Genomic DNA, 25,985 nt, shown 5'->3' with positions numbered 1-25,985 from the left:
AGTGCAGCCACTCTGCCGAGCTCCTGGTCAATGCCACAGATGTGCCATCCTGGAGGGTGCCAGGCAGCCAGGCACTGCGCTAGCCAGCCCGCGCGCCGGGGTCCTTCGGGCCTTTGCCGGACAGCCCAGCTCGGGGTCCTGGTGCGGTCGCGTAGCAGCGGCGGAGACGCGGCCGAGCCGCTACCGGAGCGTGGTCTCCTGTTAGCGGGTAAGCCGGCTGCCTTGGTGGCCCAGGGCCTGTGGTGGGCGAGCGCATCGAGGCCGAGGCGAGGACAAAGTGCCTGGAAAACCCGCCTGAGAGGTGGGGGGTAGGGAAGGCGGGGACCGGGCGGAGGCCCGGCCGCGGTTCGCGAGTCCTTTACGAGAGACGGCGGTTAGGCCTGGTGGGACGCCTAAAAATGTTTGTCACACGAAAGTGAGTTTACCGCCACTAGTGTGTGAGGACAGTGGCAGTCACTGAGGGGTTCCTTCACGAATCGATAGACTGGGGGGTTGGCTTTCGAACGGATCACTCCCTCTGCAGGATGGAGGTTGAAGGGGCAGAGTCCCCGCTGTGCTCTCCTACAGTCACTGCTGGAGCCTGAGTTCCTGCGTGGGCCGAGGCTGTGCCGAAATACAGTCGTGCAAACGCGGGACCCTGTTGCTGATTTGTATTCCAGACTGGTGTCATGTCCCTCACTGCAGCCAGCTGAGCCCTGCTTCAATGTCTGCTCGAGTTAATGATTAGTGAGTGCGAACTGCGCTGCTCTGGAGTGTAATTGCTGTGCGCCCAGTTAGAAGCTGGATTGGGCAACCCTAGCAGTTTTGTTTGGGTATGAAGCGAGTGGACCAGGCTAGAGACGCTGCGACACACCGGTGTTGACACTGACTGACACCAATGTCTTGTACTTATGGAAATAGGAATACGAGTTTGCACGGAGCTAAAGTACTGTTTATGTTTAGGGTCGCGTTCCTATATGCCCTGGTTACAAATCTAATGAGCAGCTGAATATTTGAGTTCAGGCCGTGAAGGACAAAATCTTGATGTAGGTATGGTTTGTATCACCTACATTTAGAAAACGTTAGAAACTACTAGAGCAGCATTTCTCAACCTGTGGGTCACGACCCTTTGGAAGCTCGAACGACCTTTTCACAGGGGTCCCTTAAGAATATCGGAAAACACAGGTATTTGCATTATGATTCGTAACAGTAGCAAAACTACAGTTATGAAGTAGCAATGAAACAATTTTATGGTTGGGGTCGCCATAACATGAGAGGATATTAAAGGGTCGCAGCAAGAGGAAGGTTGAGAACCACTGTACTGGAGGTTTAAAATAGCACCTACAAAAGAAAGTCGTGAGGAATACTAAGGTGAAGGGGGTGTGAGGCAGCTGCTGATGGCAACAAGGTGGAACGGGAAGGTAGGCCAATAATATAGGTCAGGCATCACAGATTGTATGGTTAGTGTCCCCTCGTTTTTACTGTGTGACTTAGGCACTATTTGTTGTTGTTGCTTTGTGTTTTACAAGTAAGGACACTTGTATGTTGAACTTGTAAATCTAGTCTGGAAGGTAGGAGGAGAGGTGTGGCCTGAACACATCTGCAACAGGAAATGACAGAAGAATCCAGAGGCAGAGCTGCAGCCCTAAGGCTCAGTAGATGGTGGCCCAGTTGTCAGGATGTGTGTGTGTCCTTGGGCCCTCCGTCCGCTCTTCAGAAAAAGAAGAAAGTGGATTTAACTGAAGGGAGCTCTCATCTCTAACAGTGGCTTCTCATTGACTTTTCCAGACAGTGATAAGACTCCAAGGCTGGGTCTTGTCTACAGCCAAGAGCTAATGGCAGGGGACAGAGCCAAACATTGTGAGCTGGACCAAGAGAAATACGATGCCCATGACAACGTGAAGATCATCTGCCTGGGGGACAGTGCGGTGGGCAAGTCCAAGTATGTTGGGAGATTAGGGAAGAAGAAACAATCCCAGAATGGCTTGGTTAGAAAAGTCCTCCAGAAATGAAGAAGAGTGTGGTTTCTATTAGCTGAAGAGGGGGAGGCTTGACTGGAGCCCAAGTGTGTGTATATGTGAACAACAGGCTCATGTCTATAACCATATTTATGAGGAAATGGGAGAGAGCCAAAGGGACAGAAATCGGGGAACCTTCTGAGTCTTGACAGAAGCTGTAGAGTGGGTCACCCTGGGAATCGCTGGAATAGTACAGAGTAAGGAAGAAAGGCTCTGGGGTCCTTTTTTGGCCTATCTCCACCAGCATCCCACCTCTCACCCATCCAGGGTGAGGTAGCGAGGGTGCATGCCCATTTCTGCTGTCAAAGAATAAGGATAGAGTTGTTCCTACATAAATGTCTGGTTTAGTCTTCCACCCCGCCAGATCCCAGATCACCTCACATTCTACTTTAGACCCAGATAGCTATGAGGAGTCCCTAGAGGCCTTGCTGGTTTTAGGCCAGCTTCATGAATTCACATTTGTTTCTCTACCTTATGTTAAAGTTCTGCTGTCATATTTTACAGTTGTCTTAACCTCAACAATATCCCTTACAATTAAGGTAAGGATTTGGAAGCTTACCCAGTAAATAGCAGTCCTTCGTCCACACTTGAATTTAGAACTGACACAGAAAACCAAAGTGGCAGACAAGGAAAGACCAGTTGTTGACTTAGCAACTGATGGACCTTTAGGGAAATTTGGGCTACCGAGAAGCCCAGGGGGCCTCCTAAGTCAGCATTAGCCTAACTTAATGTAGTTTTTTTTAAAAAATCTAAGTTGTTAACAGAACATCGAAAGACTAACACAGTTCTGGCCTTTAGGACATTTTAAAGACTAGTAGTTCCCAGTCCCTTTGAGACCTTAAGCAGAGAGAGAGACCATGGTAGAATCTGTGTCTAGAAGAAGGTTGGTGGGAGAGAAAACCTCGTTTTCATTTCATGTGACTCAAGAATTCTCTGCCAGTTTTCAGTATTTCAAGGCCCCAAGGTGATTCTAGACTGCATCATGTTGACATTTGAAATTTAATAATCATAGGAGCGTTAAAATCTGTTTGTTTTTATTTAAAACTTACATGACTGTTATGTAAATTATATGTATATATATATACATATACATATGATTTTAATATCTTTCTAGGAGATGGGACGTTTGTTGTTTTGTTCTTTCTTTAGATTTACTGTATGGTCTGATTGGGAGCCAGTAGTTATAATACCAAGAAAAGTTTTCAAGGCTGTCCTGTGGCTCCAAGACGTATACCAAACTAAGCTTGTTAGCTGTATTCACATCTATGTGTTCAGATGCTGACTGGGCACCAGTGCACTGCCTGGACATTGGGAGATACCCGTAGACTATAGCTTCCCAAACTGCTGTGCCACATCCTCTGTTCTGATTGGTAGAGGCATTAAGGTAAATCAACAAGTGTTTCTGTTGGGGTTCTATGCAGGTCAGGGAGAAACGAAAGAGTTCAAACCGGGTGGAACTTCTTACCTCCTACAGTCACCTTCCTGCTCAGGTGACATCTAAGCAAAGCCTTAAGGAACAGCAGAGTCTTGAGAAAATGACTACCGATTGAAGAATAGTCTTCTTGGCCTCAGTTTCCCCTGCATAGATGGGTAATTCTGTGTGTAGCGGTATGTGAGATGGAAATAAGGGGTCAGAGAGTGGCACCAGTGGGCTGGCTGTTTGGCCTTGGTCATGGTGATTCCCACGGTGCAGGCTGACTAGAAACAGACTGAAAATTCACAAGAGATAAGAAGCCCCAGGTGGCTTCCAGGTTGTCAGCCCAGGGGTGATAAAGTAGAGACAAGAAGTTAGAGATGCTACGTGACCTGTGACCTCACACATTTCCCTTACAGACTCATGGAGAGGTTTCTCATGGATGGATTGTATCCTTAAAGACTTGAACTGTCCTTTGTCCCTGTGGCTTTTCCCACTCTCGTGCATCTTAACCTCCAGTCCACTCCTTTATACCCGCAGCCCAGGAAAGATCAATGGTTTTCCTGCACACCAGCTCCTCACTGGTTGACCCAAACTGCATTATAGAATCCAGGCTGTTGGGTCTAGAGCTAACGTATAGTGGGGTTTCTGCCAGGAAGACAGGAAGAATAGCAGACAGCACTTAGTCTGTATCAAATGCCTGGATGCCAGTCTTGCCTCCTCCTTAGTTCTGACCTTGGGTAAATCATCTCACCCCTTTCCTCAGAGCCTAAAATGTCTTTGATAGGAATAAGCTTTATAAAATGTGGAGTGTTGGCTTTTCCTTCATACTGTGAACTGTTGCATTGTACAGATTTGGAGTAAGGAGCCATAACTGAGAGCTTCTTAAAGTTCCCCAAGTGGACCCCTGAGGGTTGCATGCAATAGTGCAAGACCTGTGACTCTCTCCCCTGGCCTTAGCCCCCAAAGGCTGATATCTCTCAATCTGTACCAAACCCCACCTAATTGTTTCATCTTTGCTCAGTAAACTGTCCAGCATATTTCCGCTTCAAAGGATGCTGTTTTTCAGGTATTTTGTTACACACAAGTGAACTTTAATCTGTAGATACTTTGTCAGCTGCCTGGCCTTTGGTGTTTACTGTGGGGCAGTCATGATGCTCTAGCCTATAAGAACTCTGTCCACAAAAGACTCCAAGTGTCCACAGTTACATTTTCTTGCATTGTGTTACCATTTAAGACAGCTTTTCTATAAAACCCTGCTCCATGTTACCTCACACTGAGGTGCCCAGGCCCTTTCTTAAACCTTGTATCACTAAAGTTGAGCCTGTCTGTCTGTAGAGTTCATTCAACTTGAAATCTAACTTCTTTTTAGGGAGGACAAAGTCAGAGGATAGCCACAAATTTGAGACCACCCTGAGCTACATTGGAAAAACTATCTCAATAAAAAAAGGACCAGGCATGGCAGCTCAGGCCTTTAATCCCAGCACTTGGGAGGCAGAGAGGCAGGCAGATTTCTATGAGTTTGAGGCCAGCCTGGTCTACATAGTGAGTTTCAGGTCAGACAGAGCTACCGAGTGAGACCTGTCTCAAAAAATTAAGAAAAGCTAAGTAAGAAGGGGGCCCATTCTATCACACAAATGTCCCCCTTCCCCATTTCCTTAGCTCTTTGTATTCACCTTTGCTCCTTAACCTTCATCTAGTCAGCCACAACAACTGTCCACATATGCTCTGACCCTGTATAAGCACACGGCCACAGTAGACGGCAAGACCATCCTTGTGGGTGAGCAGCATGGGCCCCAGGCCACGCTGAGCAGGGGATGGGGGTGGTAGGAAAGAGGCTCACGGGAGAGTAAAAGAAGAAGAAGAATGGGAAGTCAGAGAGCATGTATAGAGGCACACAGCACATACAGTCTCGTAACACCCAGGCCAGGACGAATGTGGAAGTCGGGATTTAGAAAAGCAGACATTGGAAGAGGGAAGAGGAGCACAGAGGCCTTTGACAGGGATTAGCATTCAGCCAGTACCAAGAAATACATCTGTGTTGCTGGGTGGTGGTGGTACATGCCTTTAATCCCAGCACTCAGGAGGCAGAGGCAGGTGGATCTCTGTGAGTTCCAGGCCAACCTGGTCTACAGAGTGAGTGCCAGGACAGGCTCCAAAGCTACAGAGAAACCCTGTTTCAAGAAAGAGAAAAAGAAAAACAGAAATACATTTGTGGTCTGACTACTTCTCAAATGTAGAACATGACCTTCCTGTGGGGTCACTAGGCCACCCCTGAATGTCCACCATCTGGGAATTTCAGTTTTGAAGGGCCCCGTGTCTTCAGTGTGAGGACAAAGGGTACCTCCTTTTTCCCTTCTGGGGCTGCTATCTACACTGTCCTCCTTCTGGTTCCATGTCTTCTGGGGCTGCTATCTACACTGTCCTCCTTCTGGTTCCATGTCTTCTGGGGCTGCTATCTACACTGTCCTCCTTCTGGTTCCATGTCTTCTGGGGCTGCTATCTACACTGTCCTCCTTCTGGTTCCATGTCTTCTGGGGCTGCTATCTACACTGTCCTCCTTCTGGTTCCATGTCTTCCCACACTACCAGTGCACACACACCTCTCCCAGTGCATGCATGTTTCTGCATAGAGACCTGCATGGAAATGCCTGGGGCATGTGGGGGGTCTCTGCCCTCCAACCCCGTTGGGCAGACAGAGTTGTGTTCATGTTGCAGACTTCTGGGACACAGCAGGCCAGGAGCGGTTCCAGAGCATGCATGCCTCCTACTACCACAAGGCTCACGCCTGCATCATGGTATGAAACCAACCGTGTGGTAAAAAATGGCACTAGGCAATTCTGGCCCAGGGGTAAGGAGCCATGGCCCCACTACCAGATATAGATGTGTAGGAGAGGGTTCAAGACCACCCAAACGCTTCACCCTAGAGCTGCTTAAAAAAAAAAAAATATGACAGAGGAGCTATCCTAAGATGAGGGCAGATTAAAAAAAAAGAAGAAGAAAAGAAAAGACAAAGAAGTTGGGCTCCTGTAGCCATTGTAGTGTCCAAGGAAAACATGGCTGAGACAAGGCCACAGTGAAACTTGAAGAGAACCCCCACTATCACCCACTGCCTCTGAGACCTTTTCCTCTCGGGTCAGCCCTCACCTCCCTCCCAGGCTCTCACTGTGCTACCTAGGATAGTTACCATGGGTCCCCCAGATGGCACAAAAGTACCCAAAAGTCAGTGTGCACAGGACTCAAGTGAGATCGAAAATCTGTCTCCTGGGCGCTCCTGCCCCGCAGCTCCCAGGCTCATTTTCTAGGCTACCACTCTTACATGCTTTGAAGGAATATGTTTTTATTTTAAGCCACGGATAAAAGATTCTCATGAATAACATACCAAGCATCTGTGGCATGAGTTGGTTTGATTCGGATTGGGTGTAATACTAGGGAATAAACCCAAGATTCTGTGCATGTTTAGTATGTGTTCTCTACTGAGCTGAACCCCAGCCCCATAGTCTAGTTCTCTGAATTGTGAACCCTAGGCATTGTCACCAAGTGAGAACACTTTGTCAGTAAAAGCTGGTATGGACTTGCTCACAGAATGGCAGCTACACCTCATGGCTGAGTGCCCAAAGAGAACCAGGTAGCAACCATATTGTTGGGTGACAGCTCTGTAAGTCACTCTGGCTCTATCACAAAGGAAGGAAACAAGGTGCCACATGTCTGATAAGAACCCACGGGGTGGATAAGTTAACACCACTGGTGTAAGTCTATCTACAAAATGTTGTTTGCCCTGGCATTTTATAGCATTTGACACCACCTAACCGGTCTAGCCCTCCCTCCTACAATATGCCTACCAGTGTTCTCATTTGAGTGGGTACCATCTCATCCATGAGGAGTAGCACAAAGGGGATACAGAAAGGACTGGTCTGTTCTTCTCAGCATCACCCATCTGCTCTTCCCTCAACCTTCTGCAGTTTATACCCCTGCAGTGAAACTGCTGCTCATGGTTCAGTCTCTGCTTAAATGGCACCATCTCCCACCTGTTTCTCTGCTCTTCCCTGTGTGCATGCACAGGGCTCCTGACTCCTTGTGCATATAGACTGATAGTGGTATGCACAGGTAGGTAAAGACAGTGAGAGGGGGTCACAGGAGGAACTCATCACCTTTCCTCCATAGTTCCTTGAGCACAAAAGCCCTTTCTTGAAAACTTAAAAATTCTTAATTCTGATAACCAAGGGTACTAAATAAAAGTGTGAAATAAGGCAAATGGAGCAGTATAACCCCAGAAGTCAGAGAGGGAGAGAGAGAGAGGGATGGGGGGGGGAGAGGAGGGAACCATTTTAGTTTCTGTCTGGGACCAACTTCATCTATGGTACATGCCCATTGGTTTCTCTGTGGTCCTCTTCTGGAGCTGGTCTTTTATATATACCTATTTGGGTGTGTGTTGTCTGGAACTGATAAAGTACTTTGGCACATCTAAACTGTCTTCTACCCTCTGTAGGTATTTGATGTCCAGAGGAAAATCACTTATAAGAACCTGGGTACCTGGTATGCAGAACTTCGGGAGTTCAGGCCGGAGATCCCATGCATCCTGGTGGCCAATAAAATTGATGGTGGGGCCATCCCTGCACCTGGGTGACAGTAATTCCTGGGGACCCAGCACCACACATTTCCTTCTTTCAAAGAATGGGTAGCTGTCAGTCATTTTTCCTTCCCAAGATATTCCCTTCCCCACCGGGATGCCAGCAGCAAAACCTGCCCTCCCAAGATGCACATCCCTGTTAACTATTTTGAGGGCAGTCCCTGATTGTCCCTTCCCTACTTCCTAGTGCAGAGCCTCCACTGACCCTCTCTCTGAACTCCTCCCTTTCCCTGGGTGGACAGGCCAATGCTCTTCTCTCTGCAGCAGACATACAGATGACTCAAAAGAACTTCAGTTTTGCCAAGAAGTTCTCCTTGCCCCTGTACTTTGTCTCCGCTGCTGATGGAACTAATGTTGTGAAGGTAATGGCAAACCAGAGGCAGTCTGCTTAAGTGGCTTATAAGCCCTGGAGTTCCAGGGAGGAGGGAAGGGAAAGGGGGAAAACTAGGACAGTGAGGGGCAGGGTGCAGCGGAGAGGAACGAGGCTGGGAGGACCACATTTGGTGAGACAAAGTCCACTGACTGTGGGGTCAGGGTGATGAGAAGGGCCAGTGGAGAGGGAGACTGCGGATTATAAAGGTAGAGCCCAGGATCCTGCCCACTGCTGGACTTCTGCCGTTTCTGCCTTACCTTCAGCTCTTCAATGATGCAATTCGATTAGCTGTGGCTTACAAGGAAAGTTCCCAGGACTTCATGGATGAGGTTTTACAGGAGCTTGAGGTAAGTCTGGGCCAGTTTCTGGTATGATATAAAAAGTAGATGATTTCTTCAGAGATATAAACTGTAACCCAACATACGGGGTTTTGCCTGCTTTGCCACCCCTAAGTGCCTTAGAACCACAATTGGACAAATGCGGGGACGGGCATTACCTATGACCTTGTCCACAGAACTTTAAGCTGGAACAGAAAGAGGAGGACGCACCAGACAAAGAGCAGAGTGACGTGATCAAGAGCCCATCCCCTCCTTAATCAAGAGGACACCCACACATGCCTGAGCTGGGGTACTGGAAGCCATTTGGAATATTCAGTATCTCTGGAGAACCTCTCCAGGCTGCCCCTGCTCAGCTTCCTGCAAACCCACTGTTCTGTGGTCTATGATGAGGTCAACACAAACACACTAGACAGACATGATATCCCACCACCTTCCTGCAGCATGGTGAGGGATCCCTGTCTTTGACATCTCTCCACCCCACCAGCAGCCTGGCAGTGTAGAGTCAGTGAACACATTCATGTCTTCTTACTAGACACTTAAGTTTGTCGTCCTTCATCCCAAACTGACCTCAGGGACTCTCCTTGCACTCTTGTGGACAGAATGTGTCCTGCAGAATCTGTGACACTTCTATCCGTTTTCCCTCTGAGTTTCCCAGCCAACTTTTTCAACATTATTTTGGACAGACAACTGTTAATTCCATATTTTTTTAGTGCTGTTTGAGGAGCTCTTCTTGGTCAGGTTGGGAGCACAGGAGCAGGCTATTGCAGTCACGTGACAGCACGGCAAGTCTAGCCATATCTAGTCATACACACATTACTGTTCCCCACCACATAAACAACAGCTTTTAAAGCCTCCATCTCAGGGCAGAGAGCACTCCACTTGTCTAGAGCAGGTTAAACACTCATCCTCTGTGGATGGCAGGAAATGGCCGAGGAAGAGCTGCCGTGCGTCCACAGCTTGTTAGTTTGCTCTTATGACTGTCTTGAGCATCGTTTGCATTGTCTGTATTATTTTGTTTGTATTGTTTCCTTTTTTACAATAAAGATTCAATTTCATAAACATTAAGTGTATTAGTTTCTTTCTGTTGCCGTGACACAACACTATGACCATGACTTACAGAAGAAAGCATTTAAGGGGCTCCCACAATTCCAGAAGGCGAGCCCAGGCCCATTGTGCTGGGGAGTATGGCTGCAGGCAGGAAGGCATGGAGCTGGAGCAGTAGCTGAAGTTTGCATTTGATCCACAAGCACAGGGCAGAGAGAACCAGTGGGGAATGGTGAATGGCGGGGTCGGTTGCAGCCCATCCCCAGTGAGACACCTCCAACAAGGCCACACTAATCCCTCCTAGCAGTTCTACCAACTGGGAACCAAACATTCAAAGATGGACTAATGGGAGCCATTCTCATTCAGACCACCACACTAAGTATCTGTTCTTTATGACGCTAAATATACAAAGAAAACATCATCAACCACACTGGTGGAGGAAGACTGCCTTGATCTGCTACCGTGCTGGAGTCCAAATTAACTCTTTTAGGGTTTTTTCTTCTTTTTTTGTTTGTTTGTTTTTCGAGACAGCATTTCTCTGCAGCTTTGGTGCCTGTCCTGGAACTAGCTCTTATAGACCAGGCTGGTCTCAAACTCCCAGAGATCCCGAGTGCTAGGATTACAGATGTGCACCACCACCACCTCGCTCCATATTAACTCTTAATTGACTACAGGAGACCATTTCAGTGGAATTTATTGTTTGTGGGGGTTTTTAATTAAACATTGATTTGAGAGCTCAGCAACAAGTGTGTTTTCCCCTTAAAGCCACAGTCGCATATTCAACTTGGACTTCTGATCAGGAATTTTCAGGAATGCATGACACAGACGAGGTAAGATTTCTAGAACAAAAATAAAAGCTTGTTGCTGGGCTGGGCATGGTGGAACTAATCCCAGCACTCAGGAAGCAGAAACAGGTAGATCTCTGAGTTCAAGTCCAGCCTGGTACATAGTGAATTCCAGTCTATCCAGAGCTATAGAGTGAAACTCTACCTAAAAAGGAAAGAAAATAGTTATTGTAAATGGTTAATAGAGTGTGTGTGTGTGTGTGTTGCACACACGTGTGTTCCAGTTTTGGGCATTGAACCCAGGACCTCATAAAAGTGCTCTGCCACAGAGTACATTCTCTCCCAGTATTTCTTTTATGTAAATAGCTTTATTGAGATATACTTTATGTACTAAAGAATATACCAGTATTTGTTCCACATAGCTGTCTTGTATGAGGTTTCCTTGAAGTATAAAACTTTAAGACAATTCTGAAGCCATTTCTGACAATTCTGAACCCTCTCAGCCTCCGTGCCTTAGTGCTTACCCTCCTCCCCTGGGAACCAAGGACCTAACAGCTACACATGCACGTACGTTCTCCAGAAATTGGGGCAAGATAACCTTTAAGATGTTGACTCAGTTTCTGAACAATTACCCATACATGTATGTTTTGATTCAGTCCCCTGGGAAACGGGGTCAAAATGACCTCTTACCTCATCTGATCTGCCAACAGCTCTCCAGCCAATTGTTGGTAATAGCCCTTTCAAATAAGCCAATCATAATAGTCAAAGAACAACCCCCCCCCTTGCTTCTGTGGCCTTCTCCTTTAAAAGTAGCCTGTACCAGCTATTTGAGGTCTCTCGGCTTCCCAAATGCTGAGGGACCCTGTCATGACAGAATTAATAAAATCCTCATGCTTTTGCATCAGCTATGGTATGAGAGGTATAAAGTTGGGGCCCATGGTATTGGTCCAATTGACCAGACATCACATATGGGTGTTCTAGCAAAGGCATTAGCTCCCTTTATGAATTTAAGGCCTCTGAACTGGGAAGGGGGATGCTGACAATACTGTCTTTTTCCCACCCAGAATATTACTGAAGGAGAATATGAATGGAGGGGATTCCTTTGCTGAAAAGGGAAAATTTGGGGTATCCTTGTGTCATTGCTCAAGATTCATTCTTAATCTAGAGATTGAGAAATAAAGAGAACCTGGTACTAGAGCTGGCAGTTCAGAACTGGGGCTCCAAGCACAGATGGAAAGAGAGGTGATCAAGAGGACCCCTTAAAAGGTGGGCTCTCTCTTCTCTTGTTTACTTTATTGCTGTTGCTTCAGAGAAAAGAGGACCCCAGGTCCCTTTCTGTTGTAATGAGGAACTGCGGGCCACTTCCCGCCGCCCAGCTAGCTTTACCCAAAATGACTACATGGAAACTGTATTCATTTAAACACTGCCTGGCCCATTAGCTCTAGCCTCTCATTGGCTCATTTTCACATCTTGCTTTAACCCATATCTAGTAATCTGTGTATCACCACGGGGTTGTCGCTTACCGGGAAGATTCTAACCTACATCCATCTTGGGCCAGAGCTTCATGGCATCTGCCTCACTGCCTTCTTCCTCCCAGAATTCTGTTGTCTACTCTACCCACCTAAGGGCTGGCCTGTCAAAAGGCCAAGGCAGTTTATTTGACCAATGAAAGTAACCCATAGACAGAAGACCCTCCTCCTACATCACCTTTCTCCAGCAAAGAGCATAATCACCTCCTCCACACTCTTGGCCTTTTATTAACATATTCTGTAAGCTCACCTACCTAGTGTCCTGGCTGGGTTTTGTCCACTTGACACAAAACTATGTATACCAAGAAGAGGGAATCTTAGGGAAAAGCCTTCATAAGATTGCCCTATAGGCAATGTCTTAATGATTGATGTGGATCACTGTGAGTGATGCCATTCCTGGACTGGTGGTCCTGGGTAGTATAAGAAAGCAGGCCAAGTAAGCCATGAGGAGCAAGCCAGTAAGCAGCACTCCTCCATGGCCTCTGCCTCAGCTTCTCCCTCCAGGTTCCTGCCCTGCTTGAGTTCCTGCTCTCACTTCCCTCAATGATGAAGTATAGACCTGAGAACTATAAGCTAAAATAAACCCTTTCCTCCCCAGGTTGCTTTTGGTCGTGTTTTATCACAGTAATGGAAATCCTAAGACACCCAGTCTTAAGCTGTGGTTTATGTCCCCCTTTTGTTCTCCCAGATACTGGAACATGCACTTTAGAAGACATTTGATTCTTATTAATCTCAGAACTTTTGTCCTTCTGCTTACCCAAGGAGGGAACCGGGTTTCCCATACTTCTCTTGAACCGTAATGTCTTGATCAGAGGTTCAACTGCCTCTCTTCTCCTGTAGTGAAGACCCTTGAAAAACATGGGAGTTTGTGTGGATACCCTCATACCACCTGAACTCCATGCAAACTGTTTTGCCCTCGCAGGAAGCTGGAGCTGCATCCCACGGGAGTGAACATTTCTGTCACACTCAGACAACCCCCAGGGTGTCCACCCACCAAAGCAGTATTAACACATCCAGGTTTTGTTGGTTTTCTTCTTCTCTTGGTTCAGAAACTCAAAGTTCACCCTAATGGACTAAATGGGGAACACCAGACAAGGCCAGACAAGCAATATTCATTTCCCCTCTTCCCAAATCCTCTCTGGAGTTCCTCAAACCCCTGCACTGTGTTCCCCTGCGCCTTTTGTTTTCCACTTTGAAGAAGCCTGTGACTGACATTTCAGCCACTTCCACCCTCCAAAAGAAATGCCCAACCACATGACTGCTCTATAGTCCGATTTTCTTCCCTTGGTTCGTGCGCGGAAAGTTGCCTGGTTGTCGTCTTCCTCGTTTGAGGCCCCTATCTCGACAATGCCGATTTATTTTCCAATTTGGGTTTCCATTAGTTCAGGAGCTTGGTAATGTATCCATATCCAGGGCCACTGCAATAAGGCAGCAGGATGCACCTCCCAGGATGGGAATCAGTTCCCAGGACCTTTGGCCACAGAGAAAGAGCCTCTCACATTGGGTGCCAAGCTTTTAGAAATAGGACTGGGGGGGGATCCCAAGAAAGTGACCATACAACCCGAAGTGTGTCAGTGGGGTGAAAAGCTTCGCTTCTGCACACAGGCACATGGCCATGTCAAATCAAGCGGAAGTCCTACCGGGATCTTATTTCTAACACAAAGGGGTCGGAGTGTGGCCTCACACTCCTACTAATTCCAAACGGCACAGCTAAAAAACAAAGTACAACATTAAGCTCATTGTGATTTCAAGAGGTGTTGCCTCTCTCTGCCCTGCCACCTTTAGTAACACAAGCAGTTAATCCAAACACCAGATTTGATTCCTGACCAGAGTGAACCACAGAAGAGAGCCCACCAGGACTTCCTTCCCAGGACTTTGCAAACAAATGTGATCTGACTGAAGGCCGACCCCCGTTTCAAGCTGCATGGGACAAGTCTGACGCCTAGACTGAGCATGCAATAGTCACTCTGAGGAAACGTCAGCCCTTGTCCATGCCTTGCTGGGCTCTCTGATCCTTGAGCAGGCTTCTGGCCCTTTCCTTTTGGTTCTGCATAGCTTCACTAACAAGTTTCAAACCAATTTCTGTTCCTTACCATGGATATTCTTAAGTATCAGATGATGGTAAAAAAGACATTCCAAACTCCAGCGCATCTGTAAGATACCCCTTCCCCCACTGTCATTCCCAGAGAGCTTTAGTGGAAAAGTTCTTATGTGTCTGAATTCAGGAACTAATAGATTTTAGCTACAGGCCGGTAATAACCCCGAAGAAGTGATGTCCGGACAGTCACAAGGAAGATTACTTGGTGGTAGACACTGGTTTGGGCTGCCAAGCAGCCTTGCTATCCCTTGTGCCTCTAAGGAGCCTGGCCTTTCACAGAGAGGCATCTCTGTGGGCCAGTCTCCTGATAGCATTAAAAGAGCATGGCCTCCTAGTGGGAGCCTGTCCTTTCTTTTTAGTTGGTGCAGCTGGTAGAGCTTTTTCAACCCCCCCTCCCCCAGCTACATAAACAGAGTCATATAATACCCGCCAGCATCAATGAGTATGGAATAAGGACCATGCTTTGGTCTATGGCCCGAAATTGCCTTATCAAAACGTTAAAATTCAACGTTGAAAAACCCGATATGAATGTGTGAGCAATTCCATTTTATTGGCGGATGAGAGAGGGAGGGGATAAATTTGATGGAGGGGGATTTGGGTGGAGTTAGGGAAGGCAGAAGTCCAGAAAGCATGTCCTCATGTATATAAATATTTTTAATACAAATATATGCTTTATTTCATTTTTCTTTTCTCAGGAATGAAGGAGAGGCTCAATGATTTGTTGGAAAGAGGCTCAGATGTGGAGTCGTCGTCGTGGTGGTGATAGTGGTAGTCGTCCATTGATCCATGGTACTGTGAGGAATCGTGCACAGGGTAAGTCCTCATCTTCAGGGCCTCTATGAGATTCTGTACACGCTTGGCGAAAGAAAGTGTTGTGCGGCGTCTCGTGCGTTGTGAACCAAAAGTAAAGGGTACGGGTTGGAGTGGGGTTGCGGGTGGTAGGGGTGGGAACGGGGATTGGGGCTGGCCTGGAGACGATCCATGTGGTAGAGGCCGAGGTGGTCGTGGCCGAGGTGGTCGAGGTGGGATGTTTTGGTAATACCAAGGAGGGCGAGGAGGAGAAGGGTGGTAAGAGACCACCGGTGGTCGAGTAGTCGGCGGGGGAGGGGTGACTGGCTGAATCAAGCGCAAGGCATTAGGGCCGATCTTGGAAGCAATCCAATCCAGGTAGTCCCAGGTGGCTGTGTAGACTCCAGGACGCTTAGCACGGGCACAGCCTACCCCCCAGCTCGTGATCCCCACGACCACAAAGGGGCTGTCGACGTTGTCTCTGCACATGAGAGGCCCACCACTGTCCCCCTGTCCAGAAGGACAGAGGGGTCACTTTCAGCCTGAGCCACTCTCCCTTCCCAGAAGGCCATGGGGCTGTGGGAGAACACTGTCTGTAACCACATTATCTCCCGCTGCCTTCAATACCATTGGTAAAGTCAGAGCTACCAATATCCACTGGGATATGAAGGGCAGGGGGATGGTCCTGAGATGCCCTGCAATAAGACGAGCTCACATGTACATGCATGTGGCTTTCCCTGCATCCAAGAACACTGTGGCTTTGGGTACTGTGTGCTCTGGGGAAGAGGAAAACACTGTCTTCCAGGACTAAGTTTGGGCAGTGTATTCTGTGTGCTAATGTTGGTATTCAAAGCGTGATCATTGGTTCTCAGCAGGGACAGATGGTAGATATCGTCCCCATACTAGTTGTGATGGTGGATGTCACTAAAGTGGGCTCTTGGGTAAGGAGAGGAGAGGCTGGAGATCAGGGACCTAAAATGAGGCTTTCTCGGAGGCTAAGCTCCTTAGAGGGACCCAGGGGTCTGGGCACCAGAAGGAAGTTACCTGGCAGGTGTCAATCTTGCCTTCAGGATACCCTGCACACACATTAGTTGATGTGACACGCCCATTGTACCACTGGGTTGAGTTACACAGGTCGAGGTCAATGAGATCCACACGTGCCTCCATCAGGACAGGCGATGGCCTGGGGGCTGCAGCCAGGCCACACAGCGGTCAGTGCTCAAGGAGGAGACGAAGAAAGCCCCGCCTCCTCCCCCCACTCGTTGCACTTCCATCCGTCCTGTCCTGTGTCATGCTGTGGCTAAACAAAGATCCCTCAGGCTCACCTCGCACGCTCAAGGGGAGGACATGCACAGTGAAAAGGGCAGGTGGGGGCTGCCTGGACCAAGAAAGGAAGGGTGGATGACACCTAGATCCATGATGGATGAGGGACTGTGGAAGTCAGCTGTAGCCCTAATGGGCACAGCTAGGATATGCCAAGCACTGTCCATGGTCCTATCACTCCCACTTTGGGTGAGGGACTGGAGCACCACCCACACAACGTCCAGCATTTGGCCAGGGTTGCCCCTCTCCACGCCCATGCCTGAGACACACCTTTCATCCTCCACTGTATGGCTAGAAGTCACCCTCCCTGTTTTTTATCCTCCATTAGGGCTCCTCCACCCAGCTTCAGACGGGATCCTCCCATGTCTCTCAGATCTGCTTTGAGGAGATTTTTGGAAGAGGAGAGCTGAGTCAGGGCCTCATTCACTACCACAGACCCTACCAGGGGGGTTAGGAAAGACAGTTACACTTCAGCTCATGCAACCAGCATGCATCTGACTTAGACACACGCTCAGAAGCAGCACGGCTCTGTCTCTTCGTCACAAGCAGCCAGGGTCCTTACCAGCGGCACCTCGGATAGCACCCTCCCAAGGCAGTGTGGGTCTGAATGTCATGGGCAGCACAGATATGGAGCACCCTGACGCAAGACAGGCACGAAAGACACGTGAGAGCGGGTGGTAAGACAGGAAATGCATGGAGTCCTTATATGCAGGGCTAAACAGTAGGCAGGCAGTAGCTATCTGCTCAATACATGTTTCCTGAGCTTTGGGTATGTAAGGATTTGGGGGGGGGGGGTTATTTCATTTTCTGTTTTCAATAAAACTCCCACCTTTCCTCACATGCAAGCATCAGTGAGAAGTTTGTACAACACACTGCTCCTGAGGAGGGAATGACGGTAAGACAACAACAGCCCTAACCTGCCAGCCATTAAGGTAACTTTTTAGATCTGTGGCTGAGGCCATAGTCTTGAAAGTCATGGACCTCACTGCGAAAAGCCAGGCGTTCTGAAACAGAATGTTCCTGGTACCAGACAATATAAATAAGAGGCCTGTAAGAACTTAAAATCCCAGGGAAAAGAACAATACCTAGGTAGCTCGTCCAGCCCCAGAACAGAGGCAGAGCCAAGCATATACACACACAGGTCATGGGAGTTTGAAGCCTGGGGATTTTTTAAAGACTGGGGCCTTTATAGGAGATATTTGTTTGCAAGACAAAAACGAGAGACACCCCCACTGATTCAGAGGATTCTAGGACCGGAGACCAGCTACCCAAGGACCACAAGAACACAATGCACACATTATGACCAGAAGGCAGCTCCAGCGGGGCTGAGCAACATGTGTCCTCAGACTTGGGCAGAGCCACAGGCACCAGCAGATCAGAGAGCTGCAGTCACCTGCCAACAAAAGTAGCTAGGGTGAAGGTCCCCTCCCCTGAAGGACAAGACAGGGAGTAACCCTTTAAAACAGCGGTTCTCAACCATCCTAACACTGCAACCCTTTAATACAGTCTTTCCATGTTTGGGATGACCCCCAACCATAAAATTATTTCATTACTACTTCATAATTGTAATGTGGCTACTGTTGTGAATCGTAATGTAAGCATTCTCAGAGACAGAGGTTTGTCAGAGGGGCCGTGACCCACGGGCTGAGAACCACTGCTCTAGAGAATGAGATCACCTTAGGAAAAGAGAGTAAAAGCGAGGGGAGCAGGGGAATTCCAAACTTTAAAAAGGGCTGAGTTGTACATTCCAAATGACTCAGCTGCTCCAGATTAGAAAACCTAAGTTTTCCAAGATCAAAGAAGAAATGGTGGCTCAGCAAATTTCAGTCACATTTCCACATCCCTAATGTGACAATAAAAATCTGTACAACCACTGGAACCGAAGCTGAAAGCACTGCCCGTGACCAAGAGAAACGTTCTACTTGGTCTTGGCCCATTTACAATGCCCTGCCGCCTGTGTTGTGACTTTAGAGTGTGACACTGTACTCCTGGTACCAACAGTGGCCCTAGACTTTAAGGATGCGGGAGGTTGTCTGGGACTCAGGCTATAACTCTGGGGTCATTAATGACTCTAGAACATTTCCTGTACCCCTGTCAGCTTGTCTACCACAGAAGACATTCCTCTACTCACCTGGTGTCATGTGGGCCAGGTAACATTAGTGCATGAAAAGGCCTGAGCCAGGGAAAGGGCAAACACTTTGAGCAAGGACAGAGGGCTAGAAAGACAGCTAGACTCATCTTGAATGGCAAGCGATCTGCTGGACAATGCCAAGGGCCTTGAACTAACAACCCAAAGAAAATTATACCCAGCACCTACATCCTTCCCAGTCCACATAGAGAGCACCAAGTAACTTGGAAGGAAATGATGAGTCATGGTGCTGTGACCATCCAAGGAAAAATGGCTAGGTACTTGCTGATGGTGATGAACCGATGCATCTGAGACCACAGAAGTTGGAGATGCTCAGCTCCAGAGGCCAGCCCTTCACCGTAACCACAAAGCCATCTCCAGAGGTCTTTTGCAAATACTGCTTCAGTTTAAGTTTCCAATGCTCAGAGTCTAGCGGGTATGCCTCTGGCTGATATACCACACAGCTTTGCTACACTGTAAAGTATGTCAAGGGTCTAATTGTGCCTGCCATTCAGCCTTCCCATTAGGTAGGCTATTGCCAGTCATGCCCTCTGACAATTGGGACACCATGACCTTAGACACTGGACTCAGCTTCTCTCACACTGAATCCTCCAGTTATGAAAGGGCCTATGGTAGGCTCTAGTCATGCTTCCAGGAGAACTGAAACAGCTCAGCCACACATCGATACATGAGCCCTGCCACGAAAAGGCTGCACGGAGAATGCCAGTGCCCACCAAGGAGCCCCCACCTATACTCACCCTTCTCTTTCATGTATCCCCACCCAGTCACGTAGCAGGTCTGTGGAATTTTGGGAGGACCAGCCTTAAAATGAGGCAGGCAGCCAGGCCCGATGAAGCTCCCACACACAACCGGAGGAGTGATCTTCAAGAGAGCAATGTCGTTGCCCTCGGTCACGACGTTGTACTTTTCGTGGATGATAATCTTCTGCACATATCTCTCCTGCAGAGGCTCTTTCACTGGCTTGTTTCTTCCATATTCAATTTCCTGGGCTCCAAAAACCAGTCTCCAGTCATAGACTTTTCTGTGGGCACAAAGGTAAGCCCGTCGTTCTCATTTACAGACTGACTGGACCAAAGCCTGTGGCGAGAGTGACCCTCAGAGCCCTGTCAGGAGCTGGTTACCACAGAGACCCTGGGCACAGCCCCTGGGGCGAGTCCCTTTCCACTAGAAGCTCTCTGGAGACCTCCCTCTTTGAGTCCCACACGTACTTTTTGTTGTCGAAGCAGTGAGCAGCTGTAAGCACCCAGTGGGAGTTGAGCAGGCTGCCTCCACAGGCGTGGTACCTGCGGCTGTTATGGGACATGAAGATCTGTAGGCTGACCATCCAGGGCCAGGCCCCACGCTGCGCAGTCTGCCCTCCGACAATCCGGACACTTGCCTGTGGGTGCTGCCTGAACTGTAACCCACAGGGGCCACTGAGGAGAGACCAGGACACTGCTCAAACCAAGAAGAGGCATCCAGTCTTTGTACCTCACCTGGGGGGAGGCAGGGACATAGGGTTGGGAAAGATGGGGAGGAACTTTGGGGAAAGACAGGCAATCAAGTGTGGGTATGCAGGAGGCCACAGTCTCCAGGAAATACCTAAACGGGCCCTAGAGGTAATGAGGGATCCCTGGACATAGCAGAAGTCAAAAGTGCTACGGAGGCGGAGGGGTGTGATGGTTTTCAGGACCAGTCTTGGATGCGAGACTCAAGCAAGCGTCACATGATTAAGGAGGTCTCAGGGCTATATCACCTGGACAAAGGAGCTGCAAGCTGATGCAATTGGCTCACAAGCATTGGGGTCATGCTAGCCACAGTGAGACTCCTGAGTGGGAAATTCTATGAGCTGTGTCACAGTGGAAAGGCTACCAACAGTTTTGGAGCTGCTTGCTCTGTGGGTCCATTAGGAATAAGTGTCTCCAGGCAGATAATGGTGTAAAGGCAATGATGCCTTTGAATTCATGCCCCGGGGGTTTACCTCAGCTGTCTGTCCTAAAGTTTAGGACCCAATGCTTGAGAAGCAATGAAGCCAGTCACTGGAGAAGCAGTGGGGAGAGAGCTAGCGATGAGGGGTCTCTTTCTCTGGGAAACCATGGGCAGCTGGAAACCTAATGCTTCTGGGATCATAGGTCCGGAAGCAGGAAGGGTCTGAGTCGGGATTGTGGGTCACAGAAACTGTGAGACTATCCAGGGCCTGCTATAGCTCAGCTTACTACTCATCCCAGCCCTGGACAAAGGGAGCCTAGGTAGGACCTGATATTCATGGAATGTCCTTAACCCCACCAAGGTGCCCCCGACACTTACTCACACGTGGAGTTATCTCTGGCAACCACGGACACTGCCAAGACCAGCACAATGACAGTTGGCAGCATCTCTACCATACTCCTGCCCTAACCCGGTCTTCAAGCTGTGACCTCACAAAGCTCCACGGCCTTCTGGCCAATCAGCAAGATGATATCCCACCCCCACCTCAGCAGTTAGGCCAGGCAGGCCTCCTTGATTAACTGATCCATGCTGGAGCGGCGTCCCAACTTCCTGCATAAACTCTCTCGGGGAGGTGAGGGCCTCACATGCAACCTTCCTTCGTTCATCCTTGGTGAGTCTTCTGAAGTTGCACTGTGTGAATGCTCAGGATAGGCCCTCTGGGGGCTGGAATCACTACAGAGTCATGGACTACAGACAGCCTGGCCTTCCTATAATAAGGTGGTACAGTAAGTTCATGGCTAAAAGAAGTCAGCTTCCACTGACTGACAGATCCTCGGTACATGGTGGGGGTGGGAGTATACGCCATCAGGACACTTTTAATCGCCATTTTGAATCTGCTTGACATGTGACTTCGAAGCCCAACTTCCTGTCCATTGATGAGTGTCACAGGGTTTCCTGGAGTTCTCCAGTCTCTTCTCCTGACCCTCGTGCAGCCACATGTGATGGTTACCGAGACTTGAGCAGCAGGAATTGTCATCACAGTTATCTGCAATATCTAGTATCATTTTTGTATATCATCAGAAGACAGCATGGCATGAGCATCATACTCTGATGTTCCATCTTCCCTGCAACAATGTCCGAAGGCTTTGTCTCCTGAGTTTAGGTCCCTACCAGCCCACATAAGATGGACCAGTTACATCTCCTCTAAGATGCCACCTCTCCTGCCCACCTAGACATTTTTATCTCCCCACCCCCGTGTGTTGAGTTCTTGGACTATGGGATGATCTTGATTTCTCCATGTGTCTTCTCTAACTAAATGTCATACTTTCTTATGTGACTTTTAGGAGGTCACATCTCCGTAAAGTGGCCAACAAGGTCTTGAATATCTTACCTAAGCATCAGAAAGCTCTGACTTCTCCCCCTGTAAAAGCAACTCCTCTTTTCCACATCAGGGCCCGAGGTCTCATTTCTTCCGTCTGAGCGGTACCTTGACACACGTTCTCTACCAGAATCAGGAAATCTTACATCCTCTACCTGAATACTGAAAGACTGTACCTTAAGTATTCTCAACTTCCATAATGAAGTTTTGGAAGTATTCATGTCCCTTACCGAGAAGTCTCCTCTCCCTACTTGAGTCCAGTTGCATCTCTTACCCAAATATCATATTGCTTTTCCCTCCTCTCCAAGAATATCTCAGTCTTCTCTCCTCTGTCCAAAGTCCTCACCTCAGCTTCATGTCTGACTGTCTCAAGATCTCATCCTCACTGCCTAAGGGTCACAAAATTCCCTGTTTTCTACTTGACTACCAGGAGGCCTTACTTACCCTGAGTATCACAGGGCATCGGGACATCCAGTCTCTATCTGACAATTGGGATTCATCTGTTTGGGCATGCATCTGGATCCATGGTTCTCAACCTGTGGGACATGACCCCTTAGGTTTTCATATCAGATATCCTGCATACCAGATATTTACATTACATACATATTACATTATGATTCGTAATCACAGTTATGAAGCAGCCATGAAATAATTTTGTGGTTGAGGGCCACCATGACATGAGGATTGCACACAGCCTGGAGAAGGTTGAGAACCACTGAGCTGGTGGTTTCGTCTGGCTCTCTGTAAGTGACCAGAGGGTCTCATCCGACCTCAGGTTAGAAACACATCTCCTCTACCGGAGTGGTACAGTCTTCTCTCTCCTACCGAAGATCAAGCATTCTCCTCTCCTTTGCTGATCGTCCTCTGATTTCTATGCCTTCCCCTCCTAGAGCTGTTCTGGGGGAGTCTCAGCTTGTAGCTTTAATACTTTTTAAAATAATTATTTTGGTTTAAAATTTTTTATTTTATTTTTTCTTATGTGTATTTGTCTATGTGACTATATGCTGGCGGGGCGGGGTTACCCTGAAGCCGAAGAGGGCACTGAATCCAGTAGAGCTGGAGTTACAGGCAGTTATGAACTGTTATGAACTGTCCAATACTGGCAATGGCAATCGAACTCTGGTCCCCTGGAAGAGCAGCAAGAACACTTCCTCACCGAGCCATCTCTCCATCCTAGCTCTGATGCTTACGAGCCACGAGTGAGCGTCCCGGTGCCTTTTCTCCCCCAAGGTCAGATGTACCAAGCCAGCTCACCTTTCTTTACCAGAAATTGATTACGACCTCATTTCCACTGAGTGGCAGGAAGATTTAACTCTCTTATCTCCGTATCGAAAACGTATTCTCCCTTTATATTCTAACAACAGGTTTTGTTTCCCCTAAATAACTATGAGATCTCAGCTTCCAAAGCCAGTCAGTGGGACATGACCTCAGGGCCTGAGAACCTCCTCCCTAATGCAAACATGGGCTCTCCCCTTAAAGCTCTGCCCCGAGTTCTAACCTCTAAACTGGAATAAGAACAATGGGACCTAAGGGAAAGGACCTCAGCTCGAACATCCACCCTTGAAGCACAGTAATACTCTACTTTCTCAATGGGAGTAAGACGTACCTGATCCCACACAGCAGCTAACGGGACAAAGGAAGGCATCAGAAATACATACTGGCTAGAGCAAGATAGCAGCCATGAAGAATGAACATAATCTCTGGCTGTGATTAACATTCCTCCTAAGATTCCTCATTAATCGGTAGGAATGCTGAATGTTAATTTTCAAATTTACATCGTTAATGAAAATTTTAAACCATTACTCTGTCTTCAAATAGTAAATACCTCAGATTCTTTTACACGACTGCAATTCTGTAATTCTCACGTAATTTACATGACTCTCAAATTCTTTTTACATGACTTCTACTTGTTAAGAACTAAATCTGACCATGTGGTGGTGGAGCACACCTTTTAATCCCAGCACTCGGGAGGCAGAAATGGGTGGATCTATGTGAGTTCGAGGCCAGTCTGGCCTACAGAGAAAGTTCCAGGACAGGGTCTAAAGCTACAGAGAAATCCTGTCACACACACACACACACACACACACACACACATCTAAATTCTGTTGTAAAAACCAAAGTTGTGATTTAAATATCCATATGCTAGCAGAACCTCATGATGAAGGCTCATAGTCCCAGTTCCTCAGGAGGCTGTAGCAAAGGGAGGATCATAGGTTCCAATCCTGCTTGGGCTACAGAATGAGTTCAAGGTCAGAGGGGAGCGGGGTACAGGGGTACAACTACCAGAGGACCATGAGATTTCTATCTCTGTATGTCATAAATTGGCCCCTCCTCTACCTGAATCTAAAGGAATATTTAAGTCAACTTCAGGGTTCTCAGGAGCTTCTGACCATCACTGGGAGCTTTTATCTAAATACAAAAAAAAAAAATGTCTCTCCTCTGTGTCAGGAGGTTCCTCTCCTGCATTACAGTGTAAGGGCCCTTCATCAACCTTGATGTTAGATAGTAAGTCTCACCCTCCCCACAGGAAGGTTAGATTGTCCTTTTCTTGACCACTGAGTATTAGAAGACCTCCCTTACCGTAAATGGGTGCCAGGTTTTACCTGATAATAAATGGGGTCTTTGGGGGCACCAGGCCCTCAGACCCCTTCAAAGTGCAGCTAAGGCACGACAGTCAGCAAGGGAAAAATAACAAAGGGCATCTGAGGGAAAAACGAGTCAACTCACACGTAATTTCTCCTCAGCATGTCTCTTTATTGTCCTCTCTTCCAATTCTTCTATCCTGTCTATAACGTCTTAGCTCTAATTCTCTCTCCCAATTCTAATTCCCATTCCAATACTCTGCTACCTCCTCCTCCTCCGCCGCCGCCGCCACCACCGCCTCCCCTTGGTTTTCCCTTTCTGCTCATTTCTGGGATGCTTCTGCTCCAGCCTCTGTGTACTTACTCTGTTCTTATCCAGCTATACAGACCCACAAAATCTCACAGGCATTTACCTGAAGGTCACATACCATGTCTTAAGCAAATGATAAGAAACAGAGTCATTCCAACAACTCACAGTGCAATAGACCCAGACGGGGAGAAAAAAGCACTTTCTTCCAGTTGGCTCTGAACTCGTGGGCTGCAAGCCACAGCTGGGAAAGAAGTCTTTTGTCACCTTATCTATAGAGGGAGCCTTGTAGAACTAAGCCAGTAAGAGAAATAAGGGAAACGGTGTGTTATATCCTATACTGTTGAGGGTACATATCATCTTCAATGTTTTGTGGTTAGCAGTCATAAAGGCCAGCCTTTCTCGGACTGGAGACTTGTTTGTTTACATGCGTCGTGTCCTCAGAGAGAGTGCAGCAGCAGCTGGAGCTGCAGGGGCGAGGGGCAGAGGAGCCCACTCAGCACTTGGTAAGGCGCAGTGACATTAAAAGCATCGTAAATCTTAAGGTATTTGTCTGTCCAGTATGCAACCCTACCATAGAAAGAGAAGCTTGTAACTCTATTTTGGGGTTATGAAGTCGGTTTATATTTTGTTGCCAGCCCTGGCCAGTCATGGAATCTTAATCCCTGGTATTTGAGCAAAGGCCATAAAACTGAGGTTAGGAATCCATGCAAAGAGTTCATTATTGTCCCTGGTACTGCACTTGGGTTACTTTGCATTATTTACCTTGGTTCAACAAATCATACAGTTGGCCACATGTCCTATATAAATAAGATTGTATTCCTTTGGTAATAGCTCATCTTAAAATACAGTTAGCAAGGCACCTGGTTGTGGGAAACAGGTATTTTGACTCTGTGACTGTTTTCACACATAGCTAGGGGATGTAATCAATACACCCCAAATTCATAGGGGTAACTGTGCCCAATAAACGATTAAATAGTGCTGAACTGTGGAAGACAAATCCCAAACTTGTAACAGATGGGAATAAGCTATAGGAGAAATCTACAGCAAGAAACAGCCAGTTCATTCATAAGGCAATAACTCCAATACGCCTTGCATCTTGGTTTAATCCTCCAAGAGAAGCCTTGATTCTGATGGGGGGACCTCATGAAAAGATGGTTGTATAATTACTGCGTAATCCTGTGGCTCGTAGCAGATAAGCAGCCCCCAAAAGCTTGGGAAATGGCCAAGAAATGGGGAGCAGCGAGCGAGATGGATCAGCACGGAAAGGTACCTACCACCAAGGTTGATGATCTGAGTTCAGTCCCAGGACCAGCATGATGGTAGGAGGGACCCGACCCCC

The 25,985-nt window shown here is 47.8% G+C and overlaps 2 protein-coding genes across 8 annotated transcripts; one reads left to right on the top strand and one right to left on the bottom strand.

Moving 5' to 3' along the window:
• The first annotated feature begins 129 nt into the window (after positions 1-129).
• Rabl2b (RAB, member of RAS oncogene family like 2B) lies at positions 130-9,810 on the top strand. 7 transcript variants are annotated; one of them, XM_075960367.1, is made up of 10 exons: positions 171-208; positions 1,768-1,921; positions 2,502-2,536; positions 3,831-3,860; positions 5,112-5,191; positions 6,129-6,208; positions 7,900-8,011; positions 8,305-8,402; positions 8,677-8,760; positions 8,928-9,810. In XM_075960367.1, the coding sequence occupies exons 4-10, from the start codon at positions 3,835-3,837 to the stop codon at positions 9,006-9,008; spliced, it is 561 nt and encodes a 186-aa protein (XP_075816482.1). In that variant the 5' UTR covers positions 171-208; positions 1,768-1,921; positions 2,502-2,536; positions 3,831-3,834; the 3' UTR covers positions 9,009-9,810. The 7 variants fall into 7 exon arrangements, with proteins under 7 accessions (XP_075816479.1, XP_075816483.1, XP_075816482.1 ...); XM_075960364.1 differs by lacking the exon at positions 2,502-2,536 and having other exon boundaries at positions 130-208; XM_075960365.1 differs by lacking the exons at positions 171-208; positions 2,502-2,536 and adding an exon at positions 242-415.
• A 5,011-nt stretch (positions 9,811-14,821) lies between these two features.
• Acr (acrosin) lies at positions 14,822-21,593 on the bottom strand. Its single transcript, XM_075960356.1, is given in 6 exon segments — positions 14,822-14,921; positions 14,924-15,506; positions 16,041-16,186; positions 19,206-19,489; positions 19,677-19,883; positions 20,755-21,593. Coding segments are annotated over 6 exon segments (1,320 nt in total). The 5' UTR covers positions 20,832-21,593; the 3' UTR covers positions 14,822-14,898.
• Between the last annotated feature and the right edge of the window lie 4,392 nt (positions 21,594-25,985).

Source organism: Microtus pennsylvanicus, chromosome 2 (assembly GCF_037038515.1).
Source record: "Microtus pennsylvanicus isolate mMicPen1 chromosome 2, mMicPen1.hap1, whole genome shotgun sequence".
Classification (NCBI taxonomy): domain Eukaryota; kingdom Metazoa; phylum Chordata; class Mammalia; order Rodentia; family Cricetidae; genus Microtus; species Microtus pennsylvanicus.
This window is presented reverse-complemented; position numbering and strand designations above follow the sequence as displayed.

What these genes read in the sequence shown, in the direction of transcription:
- Rabl2b (XM_075960361.1), top strand. An exon ending in CGGCAAGACCATCCTTGTGG is followed by an intron (nt 5,192 to 6,128) that starts GTGAGCAGCATG and finishes TTCATGTTGCAG; the next exon opens with ACTTCTGGGACACAGCAGGC. An exon ending in AGGCTCACGCCTGCATCATG is followed by an intron (nt 6,209 to 7,899) that starts GTATGAAACCAA and finishes TACCCTCTGTAG; the next exon opens with GTATTTGATGTCCAGAGGAA.